Here is a 24,740-nt window from a genome sequence, read left to right on the forward strand (position 1 = left end):
GTGAGAATGCATTTGATTTGGGGACTGCTGGCAGCACCAGAGATGACCGACCTCTGGGAACAGCTGTGCTGCCCTGCCTCCCAGGAGCTGAAATCACCCTCTGGTAAGTTTGTGGGGGAAGCTGGCCCTCACCACCCCTGTTAGACTCTTCTTGACTCCTAGCATCAAAACTTGGGCTCCTCCCTTAGAGCCAGGTGTCAGGTGTTTACTACTTGGTCCTACCTCCTCCCTTAAAAGACTGCACCCTTCCCTGGTGCTAGAGAAGGTGGGCAGGGCATGGACAAGGAAGTATGGGTGGGGCGGGTGGTAGACGCCTGGGTGAGTGCCCAGTAGATATGTGTTCCAGGGAGCCGCGCCCCCTCCCTGCCAGAGTCCTGGGTTGGTCCTCCTGTGTTTACACAAGGGGCTGAGTTCTCCGGATCCCAGGCTGCTTGCAGAAATGATCAGTGAGGCGAGAGGGCCTTCCAGAAGAGCCAGAGAAGTAAAAGGTTTCCAGTGCCTGGTAGTCGTTGTCCTCTGGAAAGGCAAGAGAAGGAAGAACCTTCTGAAAAGGCAAGAGAAGGATGAATGGAGATGGAGACCCAGACAGAGCAGCTGGTGTGTGGATGGGGCCCGCAGCCACCGGCCTGGCCTTAACTCTTTCCTTTTTGCAGGTCCTGCTGTGGTCTGGAAGGAGGCAGCTGCCTGGATTGCTGAGATTAGGAGGAGCTGCTGGTGGTTTGCAGGGACCCAGAGTCCCCGAGGTCGGGTCAGGAGCCTCAAAGGGGCAGCTGGGACTTGGGAGGGAGACAGGACAGGATATAGAATGGCCCACTGTCCAAAAAGTGGACAGGCGGCTGGCAGGAGATAGGATTTGGGCAGAAATCCAGGCTAGGGTCAGCTTGGGCAGGGCTGAGCACAGATTAGCAGACAACCCCAAACAGTTCCAAAGGCTAGGACATAGGTGGTGGGGCAGCCGACCTGGGGACAGTGTCTGGTTAGTGCCTTCAAATCAAATGGGCTGTCAAGATGACAAGTCAGACCTGTAGTAATGAAAACCCCCGTGGAGCTCGTCACTTTCCATTGCAGCAGCCCAAGGGAGGCCAGTGGGTCCTGGGAGCAGGGTTCCTGATTGATGGGAGAGACTTGAGGCTGGAGCTCCTTCCTCCAAGGCAGGCATTGTGGAGGGTCAGCCAGTGAGAGCTAGTGAGCCTTGCGAGACGCTGCCACAAAAACTTGCAGGCAAACAAATTCAGGAGACAGCTGGACACTCCATCAGGCAGGTAGATAGGTAGAAGTAACTGGTGTTGCTATCGGCAAGGGGCAAACAGCCAGCCTCTTGTTAGGGGACATTTGAGTGGTTGAAGACAGCCAGTCTGTTGCCTGGAAATGATCAGTCATCTGGGTCTTCAGCCTGAGCAGGGAGGTAGTCAGCCTGACCAAGTTCAGGACAGTGGAAGGCGTGGGGACACTTCATGATCAGCAAGCTGGAATGATCACAGTTGAAGACTGTCAGGAGGTCAGCCTGACCAGCAGGGCCAGCTGACAGAAAGGTCAAAACTGGCCAGCCAGGCATGGTGTTAGCTGGAGACAGCAGGGAGTTAGCCTGAGCCTGAGCTATCAGGTGGTCAGTCCTGTGGGTAGTCTGATTATCAGGACAGTGAAGTCAGGGACAGCCACAGGGAGCCATTTGGACTTCTACAGGGCTACCCTGGAGGCCTCTGATGGCCACATAAGAATCTTCCTGTCAGGAGACCCCAGATGGTCAGTCACCCAAAGACAGACCCTCAGGGAACCACCTGAGTGGCTCCAATGGCAGCCTCCCAGCTGGCTGTGCTGGAAGGAGTGGAGTCTGGGTCTGGGGTGCTGCCTCTAACTGAGGCCAACCCTAGTTGGCTATATTCTGAGGGCCAGCGGCTGGCACTAGAGGCTCTGCTGAGCGAGGGTGCAGAGGCATTCCAGGCATGTGTGCAGCGCGAGGAACTGCGGCCCTTCCTGAGTGAGGATGAAGTCCAGGGCTTGGCAGTGGCAGCTGAAGACTGGACAGTAGCCAAGCAGGAGCCAATTTGGGCAGCAGAGGGTGCCACCATCACTGAGGAGGATGTGGGCAGCCTGACCTACTGGCCTAGGCAGTCGGAGCAGCCAGCACCCATCCTGCGCCTGGGCTGGCCAGTGGACTCAGCCTGGAAGGGCATCACCCGGGCGCAGCTTTATACCCAACCCCCTGCAGAGGGCCACCCACCCATCAAGGGACTGGTGCGCCAGGAAATCCAGGCTGCCCATAAGGTGGGTGCCCTGGAGTTTGGTGTCCATTCCCTAGACCTGGAACAGGGACCCTGGCGTTTTCTCCTTTACCCTCTTGAGACTTATAAGTACCCTCAGGACCCGAGTTCATGTCTTCCAAGACATAGGCCCCTGTCACCTGGGAGTCCACACTTTCCAGCTCCCCAGGACCAAATGTCCACAGCCCAGACCTCATCCTTCCCTCTCAAGTCTGGGTGCCCCTAGCTGTCCCGGCCCCTTGAACTTAATTATGGCCTCCTCCCTCAGTGTCAATCATCCACTTTATCTTTCACACCAGGCTGGGGTCTCCATATCCCTGCAGTCCTGGTTCTTATGTTCCCAGTCTCAGTGACAATGGATGTGCGTAATGCCCAAAGACCTTGGGAGGGAGGGACTTTTAGGCCACTGAGACGATGGAGAAACTGAGGCAAGGCATGGTTAAATTTATTGCCTGTAAGTGTCCGGAGGGGATTTGAACCCAGGCCATCTGGCTAGTGAGTCAGGGTTTGTCACCACTACTTAATCTGTGTGCAAGATCTGGGTTCTCAGCACCTCTGGGTCCCCAAAGCTTGCCTCAGTGGCCTGGCAGGTCAACCCTCCCACCCCCAGCAACCAGGTCATTCCAGACAACCTAGAAGTGCAGTCGCTTACCCACAGTGCCCTGCAAGGGTATCCAGCCTCTGACCCTAGAGTCAGGCTGCCATGAACATTTGGGGACCACAGTGCCTCAGGTGGACACCATTCCCCAATGTAGATGTGTTGTACAATGACGATTTTCGAGAAGTCAGGGACTGGGGGTTTCGAGGAGGAGTCCCTCTTCCTCATCCAAGCACAGGCACTGTCTCCCCTTCGCCCCTCAAACAACCCAGGGAGTTCAGGCCCTTAAACTCTCAGACCCTCAAAGCATCACAACCCAGTCCCTAATGTCAGCCCTCCCCCAGACCCCTGCTTGTCCCCAAACCCCAGGCTCTGTCTACATGTCCACATCCCCTCTCCCCACTCTCAGCTTGTGGCTGTGGTCATGGATGTCTTCACTGACCCAGACCTGTTTTTGGACTTGGTGGATGCTGCCACACGCCGTTGGGTACCTGTCTACCTGCTCCTGGACCGCCAGCAGCTGGCTGCTTTCCTGGCCTTGGCCCAGCAGCTGGGGCTGAATCCCTGGGCCACAGAGGTAGGGTCAGGCAGGAGGGCCCCGTAAGTCCCCTGGCATAGGGATGAGCCCTCCCCAAGGGGTCCTCAATCATAGAGATGGATATCAGCCTAGACAGTGCCCGAGATCTGAAGTCCATGCCCGTGGGGGTGGTCGGTCATTCCCATGGAGTCTTGAGCCACTGAGTTCGGGGTATCTTTTTTTTGGCCAGGGCTGGGTTTGAACTTGCCACCTCTGGCATATGGGGCCAGCGCCCTACTTCTTTGAGCCACAGGCACTGCCCTGAGTTCAGGGTATCTTTAAGAGATACCTGAGGCTCTGGGGAAGCTGGGACAGATACTTCTTTAGAATCTTTGGTCATGGAGTTAGAACCAGCCTGGAAAGACCCTGAGCAAAGATGTGCCCTCCTCACCCACTCCTCATCAGAACCTGGATATCCGCATCGTTGGGGGCTGTAGTTTCCAGAGCCGCTGGCGACGGCAGGTGAGAGGCAACATGCGGGAGAAGTTTGTGCTGCTTGATGGTGACAGGGTCATCTCAGGATCCTACAGGTATGGCCCCCTCTGCTGCCCAGTGTTCTGTACCCAGCTCCCCCTCGATGTGCTCAGAGAACAGTTGCCACTCTCTTTCCTAGCCTCTCTTTACTCATCTGTAAAATGGGTCCAAAACACCCTTCTCTAGAGAAGAGGCACTATGAGGCAGAGTGGACTTGAGGTGGGAGTCAGGCTTGCTGCTGACCAACTTAAGAAAGTGGTGGCCTTAAGAAAGTCTTTTTCTCTCTGACCTTGTGTTTCCTCATCTGGAAAACTGGGGCCACAGTTTGGCGGTGGGGGAATTCAAAACTAGATGGATATCAGCCTACACGATATCCACCCACCTCGGCCTCCCTGAATTGGAGTCAGAGTTCTGCCTGTGTTAGTAACTTTACCTCTCTGAGAGTCTGTAAAAAAGTAAGAACCAGTGTGCAAATGGCCTGGCCCACAGATGGGCTCACATCACTTCTTTCCTTGAAGTCCAATTGACCCCAAACCCTGGCTCAGCCACTTCTAAGCCCTCTGATGCTGAGCTGGTTCCTCCCTCACTCTCAGTTTCAGTTTCCCCCTCTGGAAAGTGCAATTAATAACATCATCTACCTCATTGGGTCACAGCACTATGGGGAGTTGGGGGCATAGACTCTGGGGCCAGATGGCCTGGATTCAGATCCTTGCTCCGCCAGTTACTGTGTGACTTTGGGCAACGTACTTCACCTCTCTGTGCCCAGAGAATGGGCTGATTTGGTTAGTGCCTCTAGGACAAGATTTCTCAACAGACATTTTGGACTGAATGTTTGTTTGTTATGGGGGCCACTGTATGCACAGTGGGACAGTGAATACAGTGAGGCTGAATACAGCCTCGACCTACCAGGTGGTTGCATCACATCCCCCATCTGCCACCACCCTCTCTGCCAATTATGACAATCCCAAAAGTCTCCAGACATTGCCAGATGTGTCCTGGAGAGCAGAGGTAGCCAGCTGAGAGCATTGCTCGAGCCCAGTGAAGTGCTTGAACACTTCAACCTCAAGTGTGCATCAGAACTGCCAGGGGACTTGTTAGAACACAGCTGTGGGGCCTCACGCCCATTCATTGGGTCCATTTGTCGAGAGTTCCCAAGTGATGCTGATACTGCCAGTCTGAGGACCATACTCTGAGAACTGCTAGTGGTAAGACTGGATTATTTGGGGGAGTTTTTTTGTTTTTTGAGACAGAGTCTCACTCTGTTGCGCTGGGTAGAGTGCTGTGGCATCATAACTCACAGCAACCTCAAACTCTTGGGCTTGAGCAATCCTTCTGCCTCAGTCTCTCAAGTAGCTGGGACTACAGGCACCCTCCATGATGCCTGCTAGTTTTTTTCCCATTTTTAGTAGAGACAAGGTCTCACTCTTGCTCAGGCTGGTCTTGAATTCCTGAGATCAAGCAATCCACCCACCTCGGCCTCCCAGAGTACTAGGATTACAAGCATGAGCTACCGAGCCCCGCCGAGACTGGAATATTTTGAAGAGTAGCTACCTTCCCAGCTTCCCGTGAGGATCGGTGCGATGATAGTGCCTGGCACATAACATAAGAAGTGCTCCATAAATGTCTCAGCTGTCATTTATTATAATTATTATCGTATAGATTTTTTTTTGTTGTTGTTTGTTTTTTACCATATTTCATCAACTCTAAGGTACAACCTGTGGAAAGAAACATCCTGATCAAAATGTGGAAAGCTCTGCATCTAAGAACTAATGAAATACAGTAGTGTGATCAAACCCACAGACTGTGTCCCCCATTGTTAAGTCAGGCCTGAGTATGCTTCACCAAGCACTGGGCTCCTGGTGGACAGCCCCAGAATGGATGAAGCTAGGGCCACAAGAGGTTGTCCAGGGCCTCTGGCCATTTAATGGGGGAAGGAGGTAGGGGCACAGGGAACAGCGGAGCTGAGAGACCAGTCCCAGGCCCTGCCCTCCCTGTTGGTCACAGCAAATGTTGAGGAAGCAGCAAGCCCAGCCCCAGCGCCAGACCGAAGGCAGTCCCTGCTGTCCGACTGCCTGCAGGGCCAGGGGCATTGTTACACAGGTTGCCGGTGCAGCAGGTGGAGGCCAGGGTGTAGGTGACGCCCTTGTAGGTGACGGGTTCCTCCCGGCCACATTTAGTGGCGTGCACACAGCCCTTGCTGATGATTGGGCCAGTGCCTGGGGCAATCCCACGGCCTATGAAACAGTCCTCATCGTCGCCACAGCGCATGCGGGTGCCAGGACAGTGCTGGGAGTCGGTCGGCTCACAGTAGATGCAGTCCTTGATACCCATCGTGCCTGGGGGCAGAGCCATCACCAGAAGTAGTAGCCAGCCAAGGACCATGGTGGCCTGGCGGCAGAGATGGTACCTGAGCCAGGCCGTGGGCTTCCTGGACCTCCCGGAACTGCTGAATGAGTGACTTCCTGGAACTCCCCCAGCCACACAACTTTTGCCCCGTATTCTGGCCTCCCAAGGTCAGCACGTGGAATGTCCTCAGTTCCCAATGCTCTGTGTCCTTTTTGGAGTCCTTGAGGTGGAGTTAAGCCAGCAGCCACTGCCAACAAGTCTTGTAGAGTGGAATGAGGTGACCTCACAGATCCTTCAGGGTTCCCACTGGCCACTCTTGGGATGAGGTCATAGGTGGGAGGAGGGGTGTCATAATCCAGACGACTCTGCCACCCTGCCAAGATAAAGATGCTCTGAACAACACCGACGATGCTGGCTGAGAGCTTGCACACTCTTGCGTGCCTCCCTTCTGAGGGCTTGACTTCAGCCTCACGCTTTCCATGGCAACCCTGTTTTCCAGATGGGCAAACTGAGGCTCACGAAGGGAGAGTGATGTGTCTGAAGTCCTTGAGCCAGGATTAGGGCTTAGGTACATTCAATCCCAAAGAAGCTGGGAGAGAATGGAACATTTATTGAGCACTTGCCAAAGATGTATGAGCTAAAATCTATGCTCTATGCTTTAAATCACAGTGGTAACAGGGACAGGCAAGGCAAAGCTTGCGGCTCTCAGTGCTGGCTACATGCAGGGAGCTTGATCCCATTCGAATCTTCTTGTGTTTTAGCTCCATATCACAGATGAGAAAACTGAGGCACCAAGTGGGAATGGCCAGAATTTGGCACACAGCAAATGCTTAATAAATGGCAGTCATTGTAGGAAACAGCAGAATCTACCCCCACCCCAAAAGTCTGAGGATAGCAGAGTCTTAGTTACTATGGCTGTCAGGAAACTAACCCCTCTCTTTCCAGAGAAGGAAACTAAGGTACTGAGGCAAGCCTTGGTGAGGACTGGGCAGAACCCAGGTCTGAATTGTAGTCTGATTCCAGATGATGACATAAGTATTTTTTTGGGGGGGTGGACAGAGGGGGGGACAGGGTCTTTTTTTTTTTTTGTAGAGACAGAGTCTCACTTTATGGCCCTCGGTAGAGTGCCGTGGCCTCACACAGCTCACAGCAACCTCCAACTCCTGGGCTTAAGCGATTCTCTTGCCTCAGCCTCCCGAGTAGCTGGGACTACAGGCGCCCGCCACAACGCCCGGCTATTTTTTGGTTGCAGTTTGGCCGGGGCTGGGTTTGAACCCGCCACCCTCGGTATATGGGGCCGGCGCCTTACTGACTGAGCCACAGGCGCCGCCCAGGACAGAGTCTTACTCTGTCACCCTGGGTCACAGCAACCTCAAACTGTTGGGCTCCAATGATCCTCCTGCCTCAGCTTCCCAAGTAGGTGGGACTACAGGTGCCTCCCCAAATGCCTGGTTAGTTTTGCTATTCTTTGTAGAGATGAGGGTCTCTTGCTCAGGCTAACTCCTGAGCTCAAGCGATCCAGGTGCCTTGGCCTCCCATAGTTCTACCATTAGAGGCGTGAACCATCACACCCAGCTGATAAAAGTATCTTAAATCATGTTGTCCTTACATCAACTCTCCGGGGAAGGTACTTCTGTTGTTCCCATTTCACTGAGGGAGAAGCTGAGACTGAAGAGGTCAGGACTTGCCTGAGGTCAGGCAGCCTGCCCCAGGGGACTAGGTTGGGCCTTTGGGGCTTCGCAGAGACTCTGACCTCCCCCCCACTCTGTGGCCACCAGCTTCACATGGAGCGATGCACGCCTTCACCGAGGCCTGGTGACTCTGCTGACTGGTGAAATCGTCGATGCCTTCAGCCTTGAGTTCCGGACTCTGTATGCAGCCTCTTGGCCTCTCCCACCTGCATCCACTCCGGGCCCCTTGGGCAGCATTGTGGGGGGCCTGCAGCTGCCCCGCAGCCCACATCATGTGTCCCGCCGCCGCTCTGTGGCCCCCGCATCACCTCCACCACCTGATGGCCCTCTGGCCCATCGCCTGGCTGCCTGCCGCATCTTCAAAGGAGACAGGAAGGAGTCCCCCGCACCTCCAGGCCCAGCACTCAGTGACATCTTAAGGAGCATCCAACGTGCCCGGCCCACCAGTGGCCCTGCAGCCCGGCCCAGCCGCTCCCTATGGGACCTGAGCTGCCTGTCCCAGCTGTCCGGCTCCAGCGATGATGACAAGGTAAGATCTGGTGGCTGATGCCAGAAGAAAATGGAGGCAGCTGAGGCCCAGAAAGGGGAAGGCACTTGCCCATAGTCATACAGTGGGGCTCCCAGAGGGGCTCTGCTCTCCACCACGAGAGAGAGAGAGAGAGTAGGCAGCTGAGGGCCTGCTTTCCAAAAGTCACAGCTGTACCTCCGCTTCCTGTACCTCCGCTGTGTGCTGGGCAGGCAGGCGAGGGGTCGGGTGAGGGATGGCATGGGGCTGAGGTCTGTTCAGTCTCAGTTTGGTTAGGAGAAGGAATTCCATGAGAATAAGTGAAAGAAAATGATCATATAATAAATTCCCCTCGTGGAATTTATTTTTTTTTTTATTTTTTATTTTTGTAGAGACAGAGTCTCACTTTCTGGCCCTCAGTAGAGTGCCGTGGCCTCACACAGCTCACAGCAACCTCCAACTCCTGGGCTTAAGCGATTCTCTTGCCTCAGCCTCCCCAGTAGCTGGGACTACAGGTGCCTGCCACAACGCCCGGCTAAGAATTTATTTTAATTTATTTCATCACATCCTCATACCGGGTTAGGAGGCCACATTCTTATCATGCCCATGTTTATGGGTAGGAAAGTGGAGGGAGGCTTAAAGAGGCCAAGTAACGTTCCCAAGGTGGAGACAGTGATCTCTTGTAGGCACTTTGCAACGGGGCAGGCCCCAACTCAAGCACTTGCACAGAGGGGGTTAAATTTAACCTTTGCCATAGCCCTATGAAGTAGGTGTTATTGCAGTCCTCCACCCACCCATTTCACAGATTGGGAAACTGAAATGTCAGAGAGTGATTGGAACTCCACCCTGGCTGCATTTAAATGCCCTGCTGCCCAGATTTGAGTGCCATGAAGGTGTTGCGGAGATGGAGAGGATTAGGGGGGCACAGTGGTATCTCCCATGCCCACTTCGCCATCTTTTTAGAGGATGGGTTCTGGCAGAGCCTGCTCCAGTTCACTGGGTGGTGGGGGGTGTCCCTGGTAGGTTGACTTTTTCTCTCCTAGCCTCAGTTTCATCAGTTGTAAAGTGGGCTGCTGCAAGGGCAAGAGCAGAGCCATGTGGGGGAAACAGGTGGACTTGCCAGGATGCAGGCCAACTAGGGGACAGTCCTCTGTGAGCTGTGGCCCCCAGCAGCCTCAGTCTCCCCATAGCTAAGTAGCACTCATCCTGAGGGCAAGTGAGAAATTTCAGGGAACTGCCTTCCTGGTCCCAGGCAGGGAAGACACCAGCTCCCAGGGGAGGGGGATGGGCAGGGGCAAGGTCCTTGCTTGCACCTGCTCCTGAGCCACCTTCATCTGGCTTCCCCTCCCTGGGCAAATATTTGCTCCCCCCAGCTAGCTGCCAGCTGCTTCCGGTTCCTCCCAGCTACAGGTGGGAACCTGGATCCTCCCTGCCTCTGTAGGTTTGGGGGTCTTAGGCCACCTCTCTCACTTCCCTCCAGGTTCTGAAGGCTCAGGTTCTCATCTCCTTTCAGAGTTTTCTGGCCCCATTCTCCTCCCCTGCCTCCCTCCTCTGAATCTCTCCTCTCATCTCACCTCTTCCCTACCTTTCCTCCTCCCTCCCCTTTCACCTCCTCTCTTCTCTCATCTCCCTCCTCTCCCCTCTTCCCTCCCACCTCATTTCCTTGCATCTAACCTCCTCCCTCACCTCTGCCATCTCTCACCCCCTTACCTCCCTCTGCTCTCTTGTCTCCCTTCTGTCTTCCATCCTTTCTCTCCAGCTTTCTTGCCCACTCCATCACTCTATGTGCTTTCAACCCACACTCCCAGCCCTGAGCGCCCAGAGGACTCTCCTCTCACCTCCCACTTTCCTTCCACAGCTCCAGAAGTCTTGGGGCTCCAAGGACACCCCAGCCAAGGCCCTGATGAGGCAGCGGGGCACTGGAGGGGGCCCCTGGGCTGAGGCTGACTCCCGTCCACTGCCGCTGGCCTGGTCCCAGCCCTGGGGTGGTCCTCTGCCCTTCATCCCTGCCCGCCACTTCTGCTATCTGTCCCCAGCCCAAAGGAGGTTTGGTGAAGATGCTGCATCCAAACTCCCAGAGGCCAGAGGCATCCAGCAGCCAGACTGGGCTTCCCTCGCAGGACCTGGGGGGCAACCCCGATAGGAGCTCAAGCCAAATCTGGCTGCCTACCAGAGGAGAGCTGGATGAGGATGATGAGTCAGCTCAGTGTCCCCAGCTTTGGCCTTATTGTAGGGCCTTGAGCAAGGACTCTGGCCTCTTTATCTGGGAAATGGAAGGGTTTTTCCCATTTGTTCTAGAACTTGGGCAACCCCAGTGCCCAGCCTGGACCTCAGTGTCACAGTCCAGAAAATGGAAAATGGGCAGGAAGTCTCCTCCAGCTGTGGATCCCAAACAGCCCATGTTCTACTGTGGGAGCAGGACTTCTCTGAGGAGAGGCCTGGTCAAGTGCCCACCCTCCACTGGAATCTTGTGCAGTTATAATGTGGAACCCTGGGACAAAAGGGGAAACTTGTGGTGCCCACCATGCCCAGGAGCTGGGTAAACTGAGTCAAGGGGCTTACTTAACAGAGGGGCTGGAAAAATGTGGGGACATAGCTGGTGGGGGATGAGCCATGGAGTAGGGACTGGGTGGCCAGTGGAACTTTTTGTGGGTGCTAAGAGGGTGAGCCTGCAGGAGTTTCTCTTTCCCTCTTAGAATAAAACTGCTTTATGCCAAAAGTGTGCATTTTGGCATGAAAATGACCAGCCTGACCAACAAACCAAAAGTTTGGGGACCCCAGCCCCTCCCCTGTCCCTGACCTGGGAGTCCTCGGCCCCACTACCCCTGGACCCAGGTGTCCTAGCCCCTCCTCCCTTGGACTGCATGGGTCCCAGCACCACCTCCCTCAGACCTGGGAGTTGGCTTAGCCTCCTCGCTAGGAATCGGATGCCCAGGGCCAGGCTCCCACAGCACCTTTGTCTCTGGATGGGGATCCTGAGTCCCCAGCTGTGGTGCCCCATCAGAAAGAGGTCCCCCGTGAGACTATGGGGTCCCCACCCCAGCTCCTATACCCCCTGGCCCCAATGCCACCTCCACAGAGCATCAAGGAGCCAGGGCAGGAACAAAGTGTTTATTCTCAGGGTCACTGGTGGGAAGACTCGGAGGCCTGGTCAGACTTGGAGCTGGGCTTGGGGCTGGACTCGGGCTCGGGCTCGGGCTCGGGCTCCGGGTCCTGGCTGTTCTCATTGTCGTTGGGGTCCTTGTCCCAGGGGAAGGTTGGCATCCCCTGCATCTTCTCACGGTAGACCCGATTGAAGGCTTCGTTCTGCGCTACCGTGAAGTGGTTCCTCCAGTCGCCAGAGACCCCTGAAGAGGGGAGGGACATGGGGTGAGCATCATCCCCACCCAGCATCCCTCTTCCTTGCCAGAAGCACCTGCATCCTGCCGCCCTCTCCCTCCACCTCCATTTCGCCCTCTTTGCCACCTGTGATGACTCCACCTTGACCTGGCCTGAGTCCTGGCACCATTCTCACCCCTTCCCACCCATGACTCCCTCTTCACCCCCAAGCAAACCTCTTTTTTTTATTTTTGTTTGAGACAGAGTCTCACTTTGTTGCCCTCAGTAGAGTGCTGTGGCATCAGCCTAGCTCACAGCAACATAAAACTCCTGGACTCAAGAGATCCTCTTGCCTCAGCCTCTGGAGTAGCTGGGACTACCCGCCACAATGCCCAGCTAGTTTTTTTTTTTTTAAGATGGGGTCTTGCTCTTGCTCAGGCTGGTCTCAAACCCCTGAGCTCAAGCAATCCACCCACCTCGGCTTCCCCAGAGTGCCAGGATAACTGGCGTGAACTACCGCGCCTGGCTCCAGCAGACCTCTTGCCAGTGTTCCTCTTATCCTCCACTGCTTCATTCCCTCAGCATTTTTCTCAGGTCACCTTCTCTGTGACCAGTCCCCCCTAGCCCTGCTAGGACAGGGCTTCCTCAGTTAGGGCTCCCACACTCCTTGCACTGCCTCCATGACTGGTCTCCCCACAGGTCCTGGGTGCAAGGCTGCATGCTACCCTCATGCCAGTGAGCTAGTTCCCAAATGTGTGCCCTGGGCGAGCATAGGGATCCTCCCAGCCCCAGTCTTATCACTCAGCAGCCATCTGGGGCATCATCACCTGGAAACTTGGGGCCACTGGTACTTAACAAGTGCTCATGCCAGATACTACGTGACACTCTCAGGGAAGTCCTGGGGAGGGGCTCCCGGTGGTGGGCTGAGTATCAAGCCCCTCTGCTTCCACATGCTAATTCCAGAGCCTGTGAATGTGTGACCTGACGTGGCCAAAAGGATTTAGCAGATTAAGATTTAGCATGATTAAGCTAAAGATCTTTTAGAGGAGGAGGTTGGCCTGGATTGTCCAGACCCAGTGACATCACAGGGGGAGGCAGGAGAACCAGTGTCAGGGATTAGAAGATGCTTTGCAGACCGAGGAAGAGGCCTCAGGCCCTGGACTCCAGGTGGGTCAGAAACTGAAAATGCAGGTCCAGAGTGTCTCCTCTAGCTTCTGGAAGGAAAATGTTCCTTTTGACACCTTAATTTTAACCCATTGAGACTGATTTCCAACTTTTGACCTCTAGAAGTGTAAGAAAATAAATGTGGTGTTTTGAGCCACAGTGTTTGTGGCTTTTTGGTGTTTTTTTTGTAGAGTTAGGGTCTCACTATCTTGCTCAGGGTAGTCTCAAATTCCTGGGCTCAAGTGATACTCCCACCTTGGCCTCCCAAAGCCTGGGGATTACAGACATGAGCCACTGCACCCAGAACTGTGGCACTTTTTTTTTTGCAGTTTTTGGCCGGTACCGGGTTTGAATCTGCCACCTCCGGTATATGGGGCTGTTGCCCTACTCCTTTGAGCCACGAGCACCACCACTTTTTTTTTTTTTTTTGAGATGGAGACTCACTCTACCCAGACCCTGGGTAGAGTGCCAGGGCATCATCATAGCTCACAGCAACCTCAAACTCCTGGGCCCAAGTGATCATCCTTTGAGTAGCTGGGACTACAGGAACAAGCCACCATGCTTGGCTAATTTTTCTATTTTTAGTGGAGACAGGATATCACTCTTGCTTAAGCTGGTCTCAAACTCCTGAGCTCAAGTGATCCTCCAGCCTTGGCCTCCCAAAGTGCTAGGATTACAGGTGCGAGCTCTCTGGATGGACAAGGAAAACATTAAATGGCAGGTATGTGTGCCCGGCTGCTGCTAAGCCCTGTATGTGGAGTGAACCCTGAGTCCACAGGGCCCTTGTTCGCCCCCACGTTATAGTTGGAGACACTGAGGCCCACCAAGGTTAAGTAACCGGCCCTAGTCACACAGCCAGGTAGTGACCTAGTGGGCTCCACACCTTTCCGAAGGAAGGCCCCATGGCGGTGGTCCAGCAGGCTGGGGGGCAGCAGCGTATAGTTGGACATGGTGTTGGCCTTCATGACGCGGAAGGTTGAGTGTGCCACAACGGAGTCCAGTGCCTCCTCACTCAGTGGCCGGCCCAGGAATTCACAGATGCGCTGCACGGAGCTTCGAAAGTCCTGGGTGGGGGGGTAGGGTAGAGGCATCAGCAAGGGGAGGGCACCTGACCCAGGAAGGAGCACAGGACCCACAGTCTGAATGTCCTTGTCCCAATCCAGGGTTGGCTGGGGGACTCTGCCTCTTCCTTTATTTTCCCATCTCCAAGCTGAGAGGCTACATTACAGCTCAAGGATTTTCAGAGGGTTCCGTGGGTGGGAGGGCAAGGGTAGGGTGGGGACAGAGGCCAGTTTGGCACCTTGTTCAAGTTAGAAACAGACATTGGCTGGTCAGTGCCTCAAACCTCCTGCTCCCTGGGGCTCTGTCTCAAGGTGTCCCACTGATTCATCCATTCACAGGGCCAGACTCCTGGGCTTGGCTTCCCTGGTCGTTGTTCCCCTCACCCAAGCCTCCGCCCCTGTCATCAGTCCTGGCCCTTCTGTCCTTAACTCCCTCCCTGCCACAACTCCTCCTCTGTGTCCCCACAGCCCTAGCACTGGCTCAGGCTGCGTCCTCTCCTTCTTGGAACCTCAGCCTATTCTCCTCCCCAACCTCTCTGCCTCCAATCTCCTTCCTCATTGAACTCATCCTGCATACCCACACCAACCCTGCTCTCCCAGCTCTCAATTCTTCCATGGCTCCCCAGTGCCCCGGGATAGAGTCCCAGCTCTCAGGCCTGACTGTCAGGGACAGGGATGATCTGGTCTTTCATGGGTTTGTCAGAAAGGCCCTTTGGCATTGCTACAGCTCAAATATTAACTTCCACATGATAGTGATGGTTCAAGTCACTATAGACTGAGTGCCCACTGTATACCAAGCTCTGCTCCAGGCCCTGCATAGAGATTTGTGCCTATCCTGCCATTAGCTTTTCAAGGGAAGTATCATTATCCCAACAGGTAAGTGGAGGCCCAGAGAGGGAAAGACACTTGTCCAAGGCCACACAGCTAGGGAGTAGGTCAGGTTCAGGTCGTAAAGCCCACAGTCCTCCCCTCCACCTCACTGCCTTATGATGCACAGCACCCCACAGTCAACTCTCCGGTCAGTGTCATCAACCCTGCAGCCCTGATTTTACAGGTCATTCTTGGTTTCATAACCTCCCATCCCTGTATCCTCTTGAACCACTGATGTGTCCCAGAAATTCTAACGTGGGCGGCGCCTCACACCCAGGGGCTGCCCAGAAGCTCTGTTAGGCTATGTGGCCCAGTTTTTGGTTTAGAGAAGAAAGCTTGCTGGGAAATGGGGGTGGGGGGGTTGGCAGGGAGTGGTGCGGAAATCTTTTCCGGAACTTTTCATCAAAAGACATTTACCAGGGTAGAAAAAAATAACCATGGAGTTGGCATTGAAGAGCTGTGTGCCTTGGGCAAATTAACAACCTTAAGTTACAAACCCTGTTTCCTCTTCTATAACATAGGGGTAATAATGTTAAGGAGAACCATATAAAATTGCCATTTTGCAAATCATAATTGGTCGAATATTGGCATTTCATGTGGTTTAATTTTGTATGTGCTTCACCTGTGTAGACTTTGTGAGGGTGAAATAAGGTAATTCATGCTCAGCGTTTGCTGTCATTGCTAATCAGATAGGCCCCGACTCAGAATCGAATCAGTCTCACTTTACACAGCATGCTAACACAGTGATGTCTCTTATCAGTTGGTTACAACATGCCAGTGCCAGGTACTGTGCTCCTCACAATTCTGTGTTGCTTTTTTCCCTTCCACCTACTTTAAGGATGAGACCTCTGGGGGTCCCCAGAGGTTTTCTTTGTTGTTGTTAGAGACAGAGTCTCACTTTATTACCCTTAGTAGAGTGCTGTGGCATCACAGCTCACAGCAACCTCCAACTCCTGGGCTTAGGCGATTCTCTTGCCTCAGCCTCCCAAGTAGCTGGGACTACAGGTGGCCTGCCACAACACCCGGCTATTTCTTGTCATTGTTGTTGCAATTTTGGCCAGGGCTGGGTTTGAACCCGCCACCCTCAGTATATGGGGCCGGCGCCCTACCCACTGAGCCACAGGCGCCGCCCTCCCCCAGAGGCTTTAAGAGAATTTTTTTTTTTTTTTTTTTGAGACAGAGTCTCACTATGTTGCCCTGGGTGGAATGCTGTGGCATCACAGCTCACAGCAACCTCCAACTCCTGGGCTTAGGCGATTCTCATGCCTCAGCCTCCCAAGTAGCTGGGACTACAGGCGCCCGGCACAACACCCGGCTTTTTTTTTTTTTTTTCTAAGACAGAGTCTCACTCAGTTGCCCAGGCTAGAGTGCTCTGTCGTCAGCCTAGCTCATAGCAACCTCAAACTCCTGGGTTCAAGAGATCTTCCTGCCTCAGCCTCTCAAGTAGCTGAGACTACAGGTGCCCACCACTGTGCCTGACTAGTTTTTCTATTTTTAGCAGAGATAGGATCTCACTCTTGCTCAGGCTGTTTTTGAACATCTAATCTCAAGTAATCCTCCCTTCTTGGCCTCCCAGAATGCTAGAATTACAGGTATGAGCCACTGTGCCAGATGGGTTATTTAAGAGAATTTTAATAGCTTTGACACCAGAGTCCTGACTCTACTGAAAAAAGTACTGACAAGAAAGAAAAAAGTACTGACAGAAAGAATACAAAAAATATGTGAAACACATAAGAAAGGACTGTGGCCAGGTGCAGTGGTTCATGCCTGTAAACCCAGTACTCTGGGAGGCCTAGTTGGGAGGATTGCCTGAGCTCAGGAGTCAAGACTAACCTAGGCAATGTCGTGAAACCCTGTCTGTAAAAATGGGCATTGGCTCGGTGCCCGTAGCTCAGTGAGTGGGTACCGGCCACATACACCGAGGCTGGCGGGCTCGAGCCTGGCCTGGGCTAGCTAACCAACAAGGACAACTGCAACCAAAAAATAGCCAGGCGTTGTGGCGGGCACCTATAGTCCCAGCTACTTGGGAGGCTGAGGCAAGAGAATCTCTTAAGCCCAAGAGTTTGAGGTTGCTGTGAGCTGTGACACCACAGCATTCTATCAAGGCAACATAGTGAGACCTGCCTCAATAAAAAAAAAGGGCATCGGTGGCACATACCTGTAGTCTTAGCCACTTGGGAGGCTGAGGTGGGAGGATCGCTTGAGCCCAGAAGTTCAAGTTTGTAGTGAAATATGATTGTACCACTGCACTCGAATCTGGGCGACTGGTGAAGGGAACTTATTGGAAGCCTCTCTGGCTCCCAGCCTCTCAGAACAGATCTTGGTTAAGAACCTAGAATGGGGGCAGCGCCTGTGGCTCAGTTGGTAGGGCGCCGGCCCCATATACCGAGGGTGGTGGGTTCAAACCTGGGCCCGGCCAAACTGCAACCAAAAAATAGCCGGGTGTTGTGGCGGGCGCCTGTAGTCCCAGCTACTCGGGAGGCTGAGGCAAGAGAATCGCTTAAGCCCAGGAGTTGGAGGTTGCTGTGAGCTGTGTGAGGCCACGGCACTCTACCGAGGGCCAGAAAGTGAGACTCTGTCTCTACAAAATAAATAAATAAATAAAATAAATAAATAAAAAAAAAAAAGAACCTAGAATGGGTGGGCATGTTGACCATGGATGGTTCCTTCTAGAAGCCCAACATCCTTTTTGTAGCCGAGTAAAGCTGTGGCCATTGCAAGGTTCCTTGTTCCAAAGACCCTTCCCTGATGGTCCCAGGGAGAAAGAGTCTCCCTCATGCCTGCCCGAGGACATTCGGTGGAGTCCAGTGAGGATCCCAGTCTGAACTCCAAGGGCTGTTTTCTTCCACTGTTTCCCTCTGCTTTTCAAGTCATATGACCATCACAGGCTCATTTCCCATGTGCCACCAATAGGACACAGGCTCCCATCTGCTCAGAGCAAAGCCAGAGTCTTCACAGCTCCCCAGTCCTTCTCTGCCCTCCTCTCCCAGCCCTCCCCTCCCCTCACTTGGCTCTGGCCACACCAGTGTCGTCACCGTCCCTGGGATACATAAGGAAAAAAGCCACTGCAGGACCACTGCACTGTCTGTTCCCGCTTCCTGGGACACTTCCCCCAGATATCTCCATGGCTCCCTTTCTCTCTCCTTTGGATCTTTGTCCAAGTGTCACCTTTTCCACGAGGCCTCCCCTGACACCCTATTTGAAATCATTACACATGTTCCTTGGCTTCCCTCCCTGCTTGCCTTTCCCCTCAGTGCTTCTCACCAGCGGCCTGCTGTGCATTTTATGGATCTGTCCACAGTCCGCCTCCCACTCATGGATTCAGGGACTCTGTTCCCTGCTGTATCCCCAGTACCTGGAGCACCAGGAAGCCAGGTGGTCTTAGGCCCATAGGAATGGAAGAGGGTAGAAGTGAGCAGGAGTCTGTGGGATGCTGGGTTGAGGTGGAGGTGGGGACTCACCCGCTGTAGCTCCTCGTAGGTGATGAACAGAAAGTTCTCTTTGCCCTGCATCCGAATCCAGCCCTTAATGTGGTCGAACCAGGAACCAAACTGCACTGCAGGAGGAGGGGCAGGTGCTGTATGAGGTCCTCCAGAGGGCCACCCCCACCCACTGGGCTAGTGGGGTCTAATTAGCCCCCTAACATCCCCATGTTTGGCCCTCAGAACTGACATCCTCTCCCAAGTCTCCCACGTCCCTGCCAAGTTCAAGGTCTCTCCCAACCTGCCCCTTCCCTTGTTGACCATCTTCGGCAGCCTTTGTCTGTCTGTCCATCCATCAGCAGTCTGGTTACACCCCCCCACACACACACACAAACACACTTGAATTACCCCTCAAAGTCAGGGTCTCTGACAGGAGCAGAGGTCCCCAACATGTAGCTTCTTGGTATCTGGTGCCCCCTGTCCCTGCCTTGTCTTTCCCTGTCTTTCTCTCAGTCCATCTCTGATTCTGTCTCCCTGTCTCTGTCCTTTTTTTTTTTTTTTTTTTGAGACAGAGCTTCAAGCTGTCGCCCTGGGTAGAGTGCTGTGGCATCACAGCTCACAGCAACCTCCAACTCCTGGACTCAAGTGATTCTCCTGCCTCTGCCTCCCAAGTAGCTGGGACTACAGGCACCCGCCACAACGCCCAGCTATTTTTTTGTAGCCATCATTTTGTTTGGCGGGCCTGGGCTGGATTCGAACCCACCAGCTCAGGTGTACGTGGCTGGCACCTTTGCCGCTTGAGCCATAGGCGCCGAGCCTTTTTTTTTGAGACATAGTCTTACTATGTCACCCTTGGTAGAGTCCTGTGGCATCACAGCTCACAGCAATCTCAAACTCTTGGGCTCAAGCGATTCTCTTGCCTCAGCTTCCCAAGTAGCTGGGACTACAGGCACCTGCCACAACGCCCAGCTATTTTTTGGTTGTAGCCATCATTTTGTTTGGCGGGCCTGGGCTGGATTCGAACCCACCAGCTCAGGTGTACGTGGCTGGCACCTTTGCCGCTTGAGCCATAGGCGCCGAGCCTTTTTTTTTTTTTTTTTTGAGACATAGTCTTACTATGTCACCCTTGGTAGAGTCCTGTGGCATCACAGCTCACAGCAATCTCAAACTCTTGGGCTCAAGCGATTCTCTTGCCTCAGCTTCCCAAGTAGCTGGGACTACAGGCGCCTGCCACAACGCCTGGCTACTTTAAGAGACGGGGTCTCAACCTTGCTCAGGCTGGTCTCAAACCTGTGAGCTCAGGCAATGCACCTGCCTCGGCCTCCCAGAATGCTGGGATTACAGGCGTGAGCCACCGCACCTAGTTCTCTGTCTCTTGCTTACTTGTGTCTCTCATGCTCTCTGTCCCCATGTCTGTATCTCTCATGTCTTTCATTTTGTCTCTCAGTCTCTTGGTCTCCATTTCTCCCTCCTTCTCTCTTTCTCTTTGTCTTGCTGTCCCCATTACTCTTTTTTTGCTTTGCAGAGACAGAGTCTCATTATGTTGCCCAGACTGGCCTTGAACTCTTGGGCTCAAGCAATCTTCCAGCCTTGGCCTCCCAAGTAGCTGGGACTACAGGAGCAAGCCACTGGGACCAGCTCCATCACTCACTATGGCGCCCTTTCTCTCTGCCTCTCTCCTCCCTCCTCTGTTGTTCTGCATCCAAGTCCTCTGGGGGTTCCTTTTCCTAGGGCTTGGCTTGCACCCTGCCCCTCCCACCTTACTTTGTCCTAGTCCTCACCTTCCCCTTTGAGGAAGTTCTGTAGGAACTGGTCGGGCGTGCCAGGGTCCTTCAAATGCCCAGCAATCTTGGAATAATGATAGAGGGAGACCACAACATCTCGGGGGTCCCGGCCCAGGTAAATCACCTGTGTACGGATGTTGGGGAAAGGGAAAAGATGTTAGGCGCAGTTAGGACCCTGCCCCAGAAGATGCCTGCCCTGCCTCCCCCTCTTCTAACCCTGCGGCAGGAAGGACTTGGGGCAGATTTCCCGGAGAACCTCCCAGCTGATGGTGGCTTAGCTCAGCCCAGCTCATCTCATGCCAGAGGACATGGAGAGCTTAGCCACATTTGAGGAGGGAGGGACTGTTTCTGGGCCAGATGGAGGGACAGTTCAGTTTCAGGGAACTAAGAGTAGAAGAGGAAGACGGGATTCAGGATGGGAGTCAGGGGGAGAGATGTTGACCAAGAAGAGGGAAGCTGGCCTCTCCTTTCCATTCCTACAGCTGAAGCCCCAGCCTCTTCCTCAACCTCCCAACCTCCACATGGCTCCAGATGGTCTTTCTTTCTTTTTTTTTTTTTTGGCCGGGGCTAGGTTTGAACCCACCACCTCCGGCATATGGGACCGGCACCCTACTCCTTGAGCCACAGGCGCCACCCTAGATGGTCTTTCTACAACCTGGCCCTCCTTGCTTACAGCCCTCTGTGGCTCCCCAGTGCCCCTGGACAGAGTCCTATGCCCTGGGCCTGGCATTCAAGGCCCTGATAACCTGATTATTGGCCGCAATCTCGCCTCCCCTTCCACCTGCCCTCAGACAGGTCCTTTCCCAGAACACTGTCTCCTGCTCTAAGGCCCAGCGCTAACAACTGCTCCTGACCACTCCAGGTCTCCCGGAGACTCCTTTGCTGGGACCTCTGAGCCCTCAGCTACCTCTACCTGTGCGCATCATCATTTCATGATCTGTTTACTGCCTGTGTCTCTGCTCAAAGGGTTGGGAGCCTCTTGAGGACAGTGTGGGCTCTTACTCATCTCAGAGCCCTGCACACAGAAGGCTCTGGAAATTATTATTTTTTTTAGAGACAGAGTCTTACTTTGTCGCCCTCGGTAGAGTGCCATGGTGTCACAGCTCACAGCAACCTCCAGCTCTTGGGCGTAGGCGATTCTCTTGTTTTAGCCTCCCTAGTAGCTGGGACTACAGGCACCCGCCACAATGCTTGGCTATTAGCTCTGGAAATTCTTTTAGGGAATGCAAAGGCCTAAAGGGAAGAAGGGTGGGCAGGCACAGAAAGACTCAGACCGAAGTGGCTTCTGACATCAGCCCTTGTAATGTTGGTGTATCCCAGGGCTCCACCCTGGTCCCTATGCAGTGAAGATTTACCTTGCCCAACAAAAAGTGTGGCCCTTGCTCCTATATCCTGGGACGTATAAGCCCATGGGACATCCTGCTTTGTGGGAGGGTCTACTTATTTGGGACCTGGGGCCTTGGGCCATGCCAGAGAGTTTGGACTAACACTGTGATTTGTGTTTGGGGGCCTTGAGCCACGTGGTATTAGCTTGGCCTCTGGAGGGACTGAAAACTAAAGACAGCCACATGGTGGTCAGCCATGTCTATAGGACCAGCCCCAGTAAAGGCTCTGGACACTCTCAAGAGGCTGAGGTAGGAGGAGCACTTGAGCCCAGGAGTTGGAGGCTGCAGTGAGCTGTGATTGCACTACTGCACTCCAGCCTGGACAACAGAGTGAGTCCATCTCTATAACAAAAAATAAATACGAAATAAATAAATAAACAAAATAAAAACTCTAGTCACCAAGGCTTGGGAAGGCGTCCCTGGTTGGCAACCCTCCTAGAATGCTGTTACTCATCATTATAGGGAGAAATAAGTGCTGTCCATGTGGCTGTGCTCACTCCCAGTGTCTTCAGGTCCTGTCCCATGTGCCCCTTCCCTGAGCTAATTTTCATCTGTATTTTTTCACTGTAATACGGCATGCCTGTGAGGATAACAGCTTTGCTGAGCTGTGAGTCCTTTTAGCAAGTCATGAGTCTGAAAGTGGTCCTGGGGACCACCTGATCGCAGGCCCCTCTCTGCTGTGTCTATACACACTTCCTTGGCAGTCCCACCCAGTCTCCTGGCTTTAATTAGCACAGAATGTATACAGAGGAATCACAAATGGATAAGGCAGCCCAGGTTCCTCCCCTCCGACCCAGAGCTGTGCATCTCTGAAACCAGGCAGCTTCTACCCGGAAGTCTCAGGGGCCAATGCAGAGTCTCCATCTTCCTCCCAAGCCCATGCCTCCCCCTCCTCTCAGTCTCAGGTGATGGCAGCCCAATCCTGCCACTGGCTTCTGCCACAGCCTTGCAGGGGTCCTCAAACTTTTTAAACAGGGGGCCAATTCACAGTCCCTCAGACCGTTGGAGGGCCAGACTATAGTTTAAAAAAAAACTATGAACAAATTCCTATGCACACTGCACATATCTTATTTTGAACTAAAAAAAACAAAACGGGAACGAATACAATCACACCACCTCATGTGGCCCGCGGGCCATAGTTTGAGGACCCCTGCAAGTCCCCCTCGACTCATCCCTTTCTCTCACACCCGCATCCAATCTGTCAGAAAATCCTAGTCTACCTGCAAATGTATCCCAGTCCCTGCCCTTTCCCCTCAACCCGGTCCAGCCACTGCCACCTTCTCCCTGGACTGTGGCAGGTGCCTCCTCCCTGCTTCTGCTCTCAACCTGCCAGGCTGTCCCCTGTGTGGCAGCTCTGGGGACCTGAGAAACCTGAGTGGGCTCTGTCCCTCCTCCACTCAGAGCCCTCCTGAGGCTTCCAGCTCAGTCAAGCGAAAGCTAAAGTCCTCACTGTGGCCCAGGTGGCTCTGACATTTGACCCCTACCCCCCCACCTCATCGCCACTCCTCTGTTCCTATTTCACATGTGTCCAGTCACATTGGCCTCCCTGCTGCTGTCAGACACATCACACTAACCCCAGGCCCTTTGCATTGTTCTTTTCCTCTAGCTGGAATGCTCTTCCCCAGACACCTCATGGTCTTTACTCACTGGGGTCTCCTTTGGCCACCCTATGTATAATAGCAACTTCCCTCCCCAACTCTATCCCTAATCTTCTCCTCCCTCCTGATGTAAAAAAAAAATTTTTTTTTTTTTGAGACAGAGCCTCAAGCTGTGGCCCTGAGTAGAGTGCCATGGCATCACAGCTCACAGCAACCTCCAACTCCTGGGCTTAAGCGATTCTCCTGCCTCTGCCTTCCAAGTAGCTGGGACTACAGGTGCCCGCCACAATGCCTGGCTATTTTTTGATTGCAGCCATCATTGTTGTTTGACAGGCCTGGGCTGAATTTGAACCTGCCAGCTCAGGTGTATGTGGCTGGCGCCTTAGCTGCTTGAGCCACAGGCACCGAGCCAATTTTTTTTTTTTTTTTTTTTGTAGAGACAGAGTCTCACTTTATCGCCCATGGGAGAGTGCTGTGGCATCACACAGCTCACAGCAACCTCCAACTCCTGGGCTTAGGCGATTCTCTTGCCTCAGCCTCCCAAGTAGCTGGGACTACAGGTGCCCGCCATACCGCCCGGCTATTTCTTTGTTGCAGTCTGGCCGGGGCTGGGTTTGCCTGCCACCCTCAGTATATGGAGGCAGCACCCTACCCACTGAGCCACAGGTGCCTCCCGCTCCTGATGTAAATTTATCCCATCAGACATACTAAAGAGTTTTCTTATCTATTCCTTCTATACCTACCTGGTCCCCTTTAGAATATGGGCTCACAAGAATGGGTGTTTCTGTGCTAGATCAGGGTCAGACACCTAGTAGGTGTCCAATAGCCAGGTCCCGAATGAATTAGTTATGCTCCCTCTCTCCATAACCCCACCCAAGCAGACAGACAGACACACACACATTCCCCGTCTTCCGCACCTTGGCCTTGGAGCTGAAGAATGCCTTCGTGAAGATCTGGATCGGAAGATGGGAGCTCATGAGGCGGGGGCTGGCCTGGTCTGGAAGGCTGAAGGCACCCATGATGGTCTCACACCAGGGTGCCCGCTCCCAGATGGGCACTGAGCGGATCCAGGACGGATCCCCGTCTTTCAGGATTAAGCAGAGGATCTCGATCATCCAGGTAGTGCCTGTTGGGGGACATCAGGTAGATTAATCAGGAGTGGGAAGGGCCAAATAAGGTCAATATGATCTGATTAATAATGACAGTATTTACTGAGCAATTTGCCACCTATTTTTATCATGCTGATTCTTCACAGCCAGAGTTGATTAACCTCATTTTCAGAGCAGAAAACTGAACCTGAAAGAAACAAAGTCACTCATCCAAGGGGACAAAGCTGGGAAGTGGCACAGGGCAGAGACTAGCTAGCTGTCCATACAATCCCATTCATTTTTCTGCAGGGAATATGGCAGAGCTACTTTTTCTTTTCTCCCCTGAAGCTCCATGCAGGGCCATGAGACTGAGTCTAGCCAAGAAGTATAGACAGTGGTAAAGATGTGCAGTATTTCCAGGCCTGGCCTACAAACTTATCCTACGTGACTCTCCACTCCCTTTTCTGCTGACCTGGCTGTAGCAGAGAGCCCAGGGCTCCCAGGGATGGCAAAACTGTAAGATGGAAGGGGCCAAATGTCTGGAACTGTGTGGATTTTCCCCCACTTCCCTCCACCTTTCCCACACTTGCTGGAGTGT

The 24,740-nt window shown here is 53.5% G+C and overlaps 3 protein-coding genes across 4 annotated transcripts in view; 1 reads left to right on the forward strand and 2 right to left on the reverse strand.

The window, feature by feature from the left end:
- Window positions 1-596: 596 nt before the first annotated feature.
- Window positions 597-11,382, forward strand: FAM83E (family with sequence similarity 83 member E). Of its 2 annotated transcripts, none has more exons than XM_053606459.1 (5): window positions 597-2,265; window positions 3,269-3,436; window positions 3,842-3,966; window positions 8,035-8,476; window positions 10,751-11,382. In XM_053606459.1, the coding sequence occupies exons 1-5, from the start codon at window positions 1,792-1,794 to the stop codon at window positions 10,880-10,882; spliced, it is 1,341 nt and encodes a 446-aa protein (XP_053462434.1). In that variant the 5' UTR covers window positions 597-1,791; the 3' UTR covers window positions 10,883-11,382. The 2 variants fall into 2 exon arrangements, with proteins under 2 accessions (XP_053462434.1, XP_053462433.1); XM_053606458.1 differs by having other exon boundaries at window positions 599-2,265; window positions 10,311-10,893.
- SPACA4 (sperm acrosome associated 4) lies at window positions 4,236-6,400 on the reverse strand. Its single transcript, XM_053606494.1, has one exon. It carries the CDS (start codon window positions 6,290-6,292, stop codon window positions 5,909-5,911), a length of 384 nt encoding a protein of 127 aa, XP_053462469.1. The 5' UTR covers window positions 6,293-6,400; the 3' UTR covers window positions 4,236-5,908.
- Window positions 11,383-11,544: 162 nt separating the features above from the next.
- Window positions 11,545-24,740, reverse strand: part of SULT2B1 (sulfotransferase family 2B member 1) — a 48,400-nt gene continuing 35,204 nt past the window's right edge. The window contains exons 3-7 of the mRNA XM_053606479.1: window positions 23,972-24,180; window positions 20,069-20,195; window positions 18,327-18,421; window positions 13,818-13,998; window positions 11,545-11,799 (exon numbers count right to left, since the gene is read on the reverse strand). Of these exons, the coding sequence (XP_053462454.1) occupies window positions 11,576-11,799; window positions 13,818-13,998; window positions 18,327-18,421; window positions 20,069-20,195; window positions 23,972-24,180 (836 nt within the window). The 3' untranslated portion in view covers window positions 11,545-11,575. The remainder of the gene's footprint in view (window positions 11,800-13,817; window positions 13,999-18,326; window positions 18,422-20,068; window positions 20,196-23,971; window positions 24,181-24,740) is intronic.

Source organism: Nycticebus coucang, chromosome 10 (genome assembly GCF_027406575.1).
Source record: "Nycticebus coucang isolate mNycCou1 chromosome 10, mNycCou1.pri, whole genome shotgun sequence".
Lineage (NCBI taxonomy): Eukaryota > Metazoa > Chordata > Mammalia > Primates > Lorisidae > Nycticebus > Nycticebus coucang.

Coding starts and splice junctions, on each gene's coding strand:
- SPACA4 (XM_053606494.1), bottom strand. CDS start 6,292: ATGGTCCTTGGCTGGCTACTACTTCTGGTGATGGCTCTGCCCCCAGGC.
- FAM83E (XM_053606458.1), top strand. CDS start 1,792: ATGGCAGCCTCCCAGCTGGCTGTGCTGGAAGGAGTGGAGTCTGGGTCT. Junction 3,967..8,034: donor GTCATCTCAGGATCCTACAG/GTATGGCCCCCT, acceptor TGTGGCCACCAG/CTTCACATGGAGCGATGCAC. Junction 8,477..10,310: donor GCTCCAGCGATGATGACAAG/GTAAGATCTGGT, acceptor TTCCTTCCACAG/CTCCAGAAGTCTTGGGGCTC.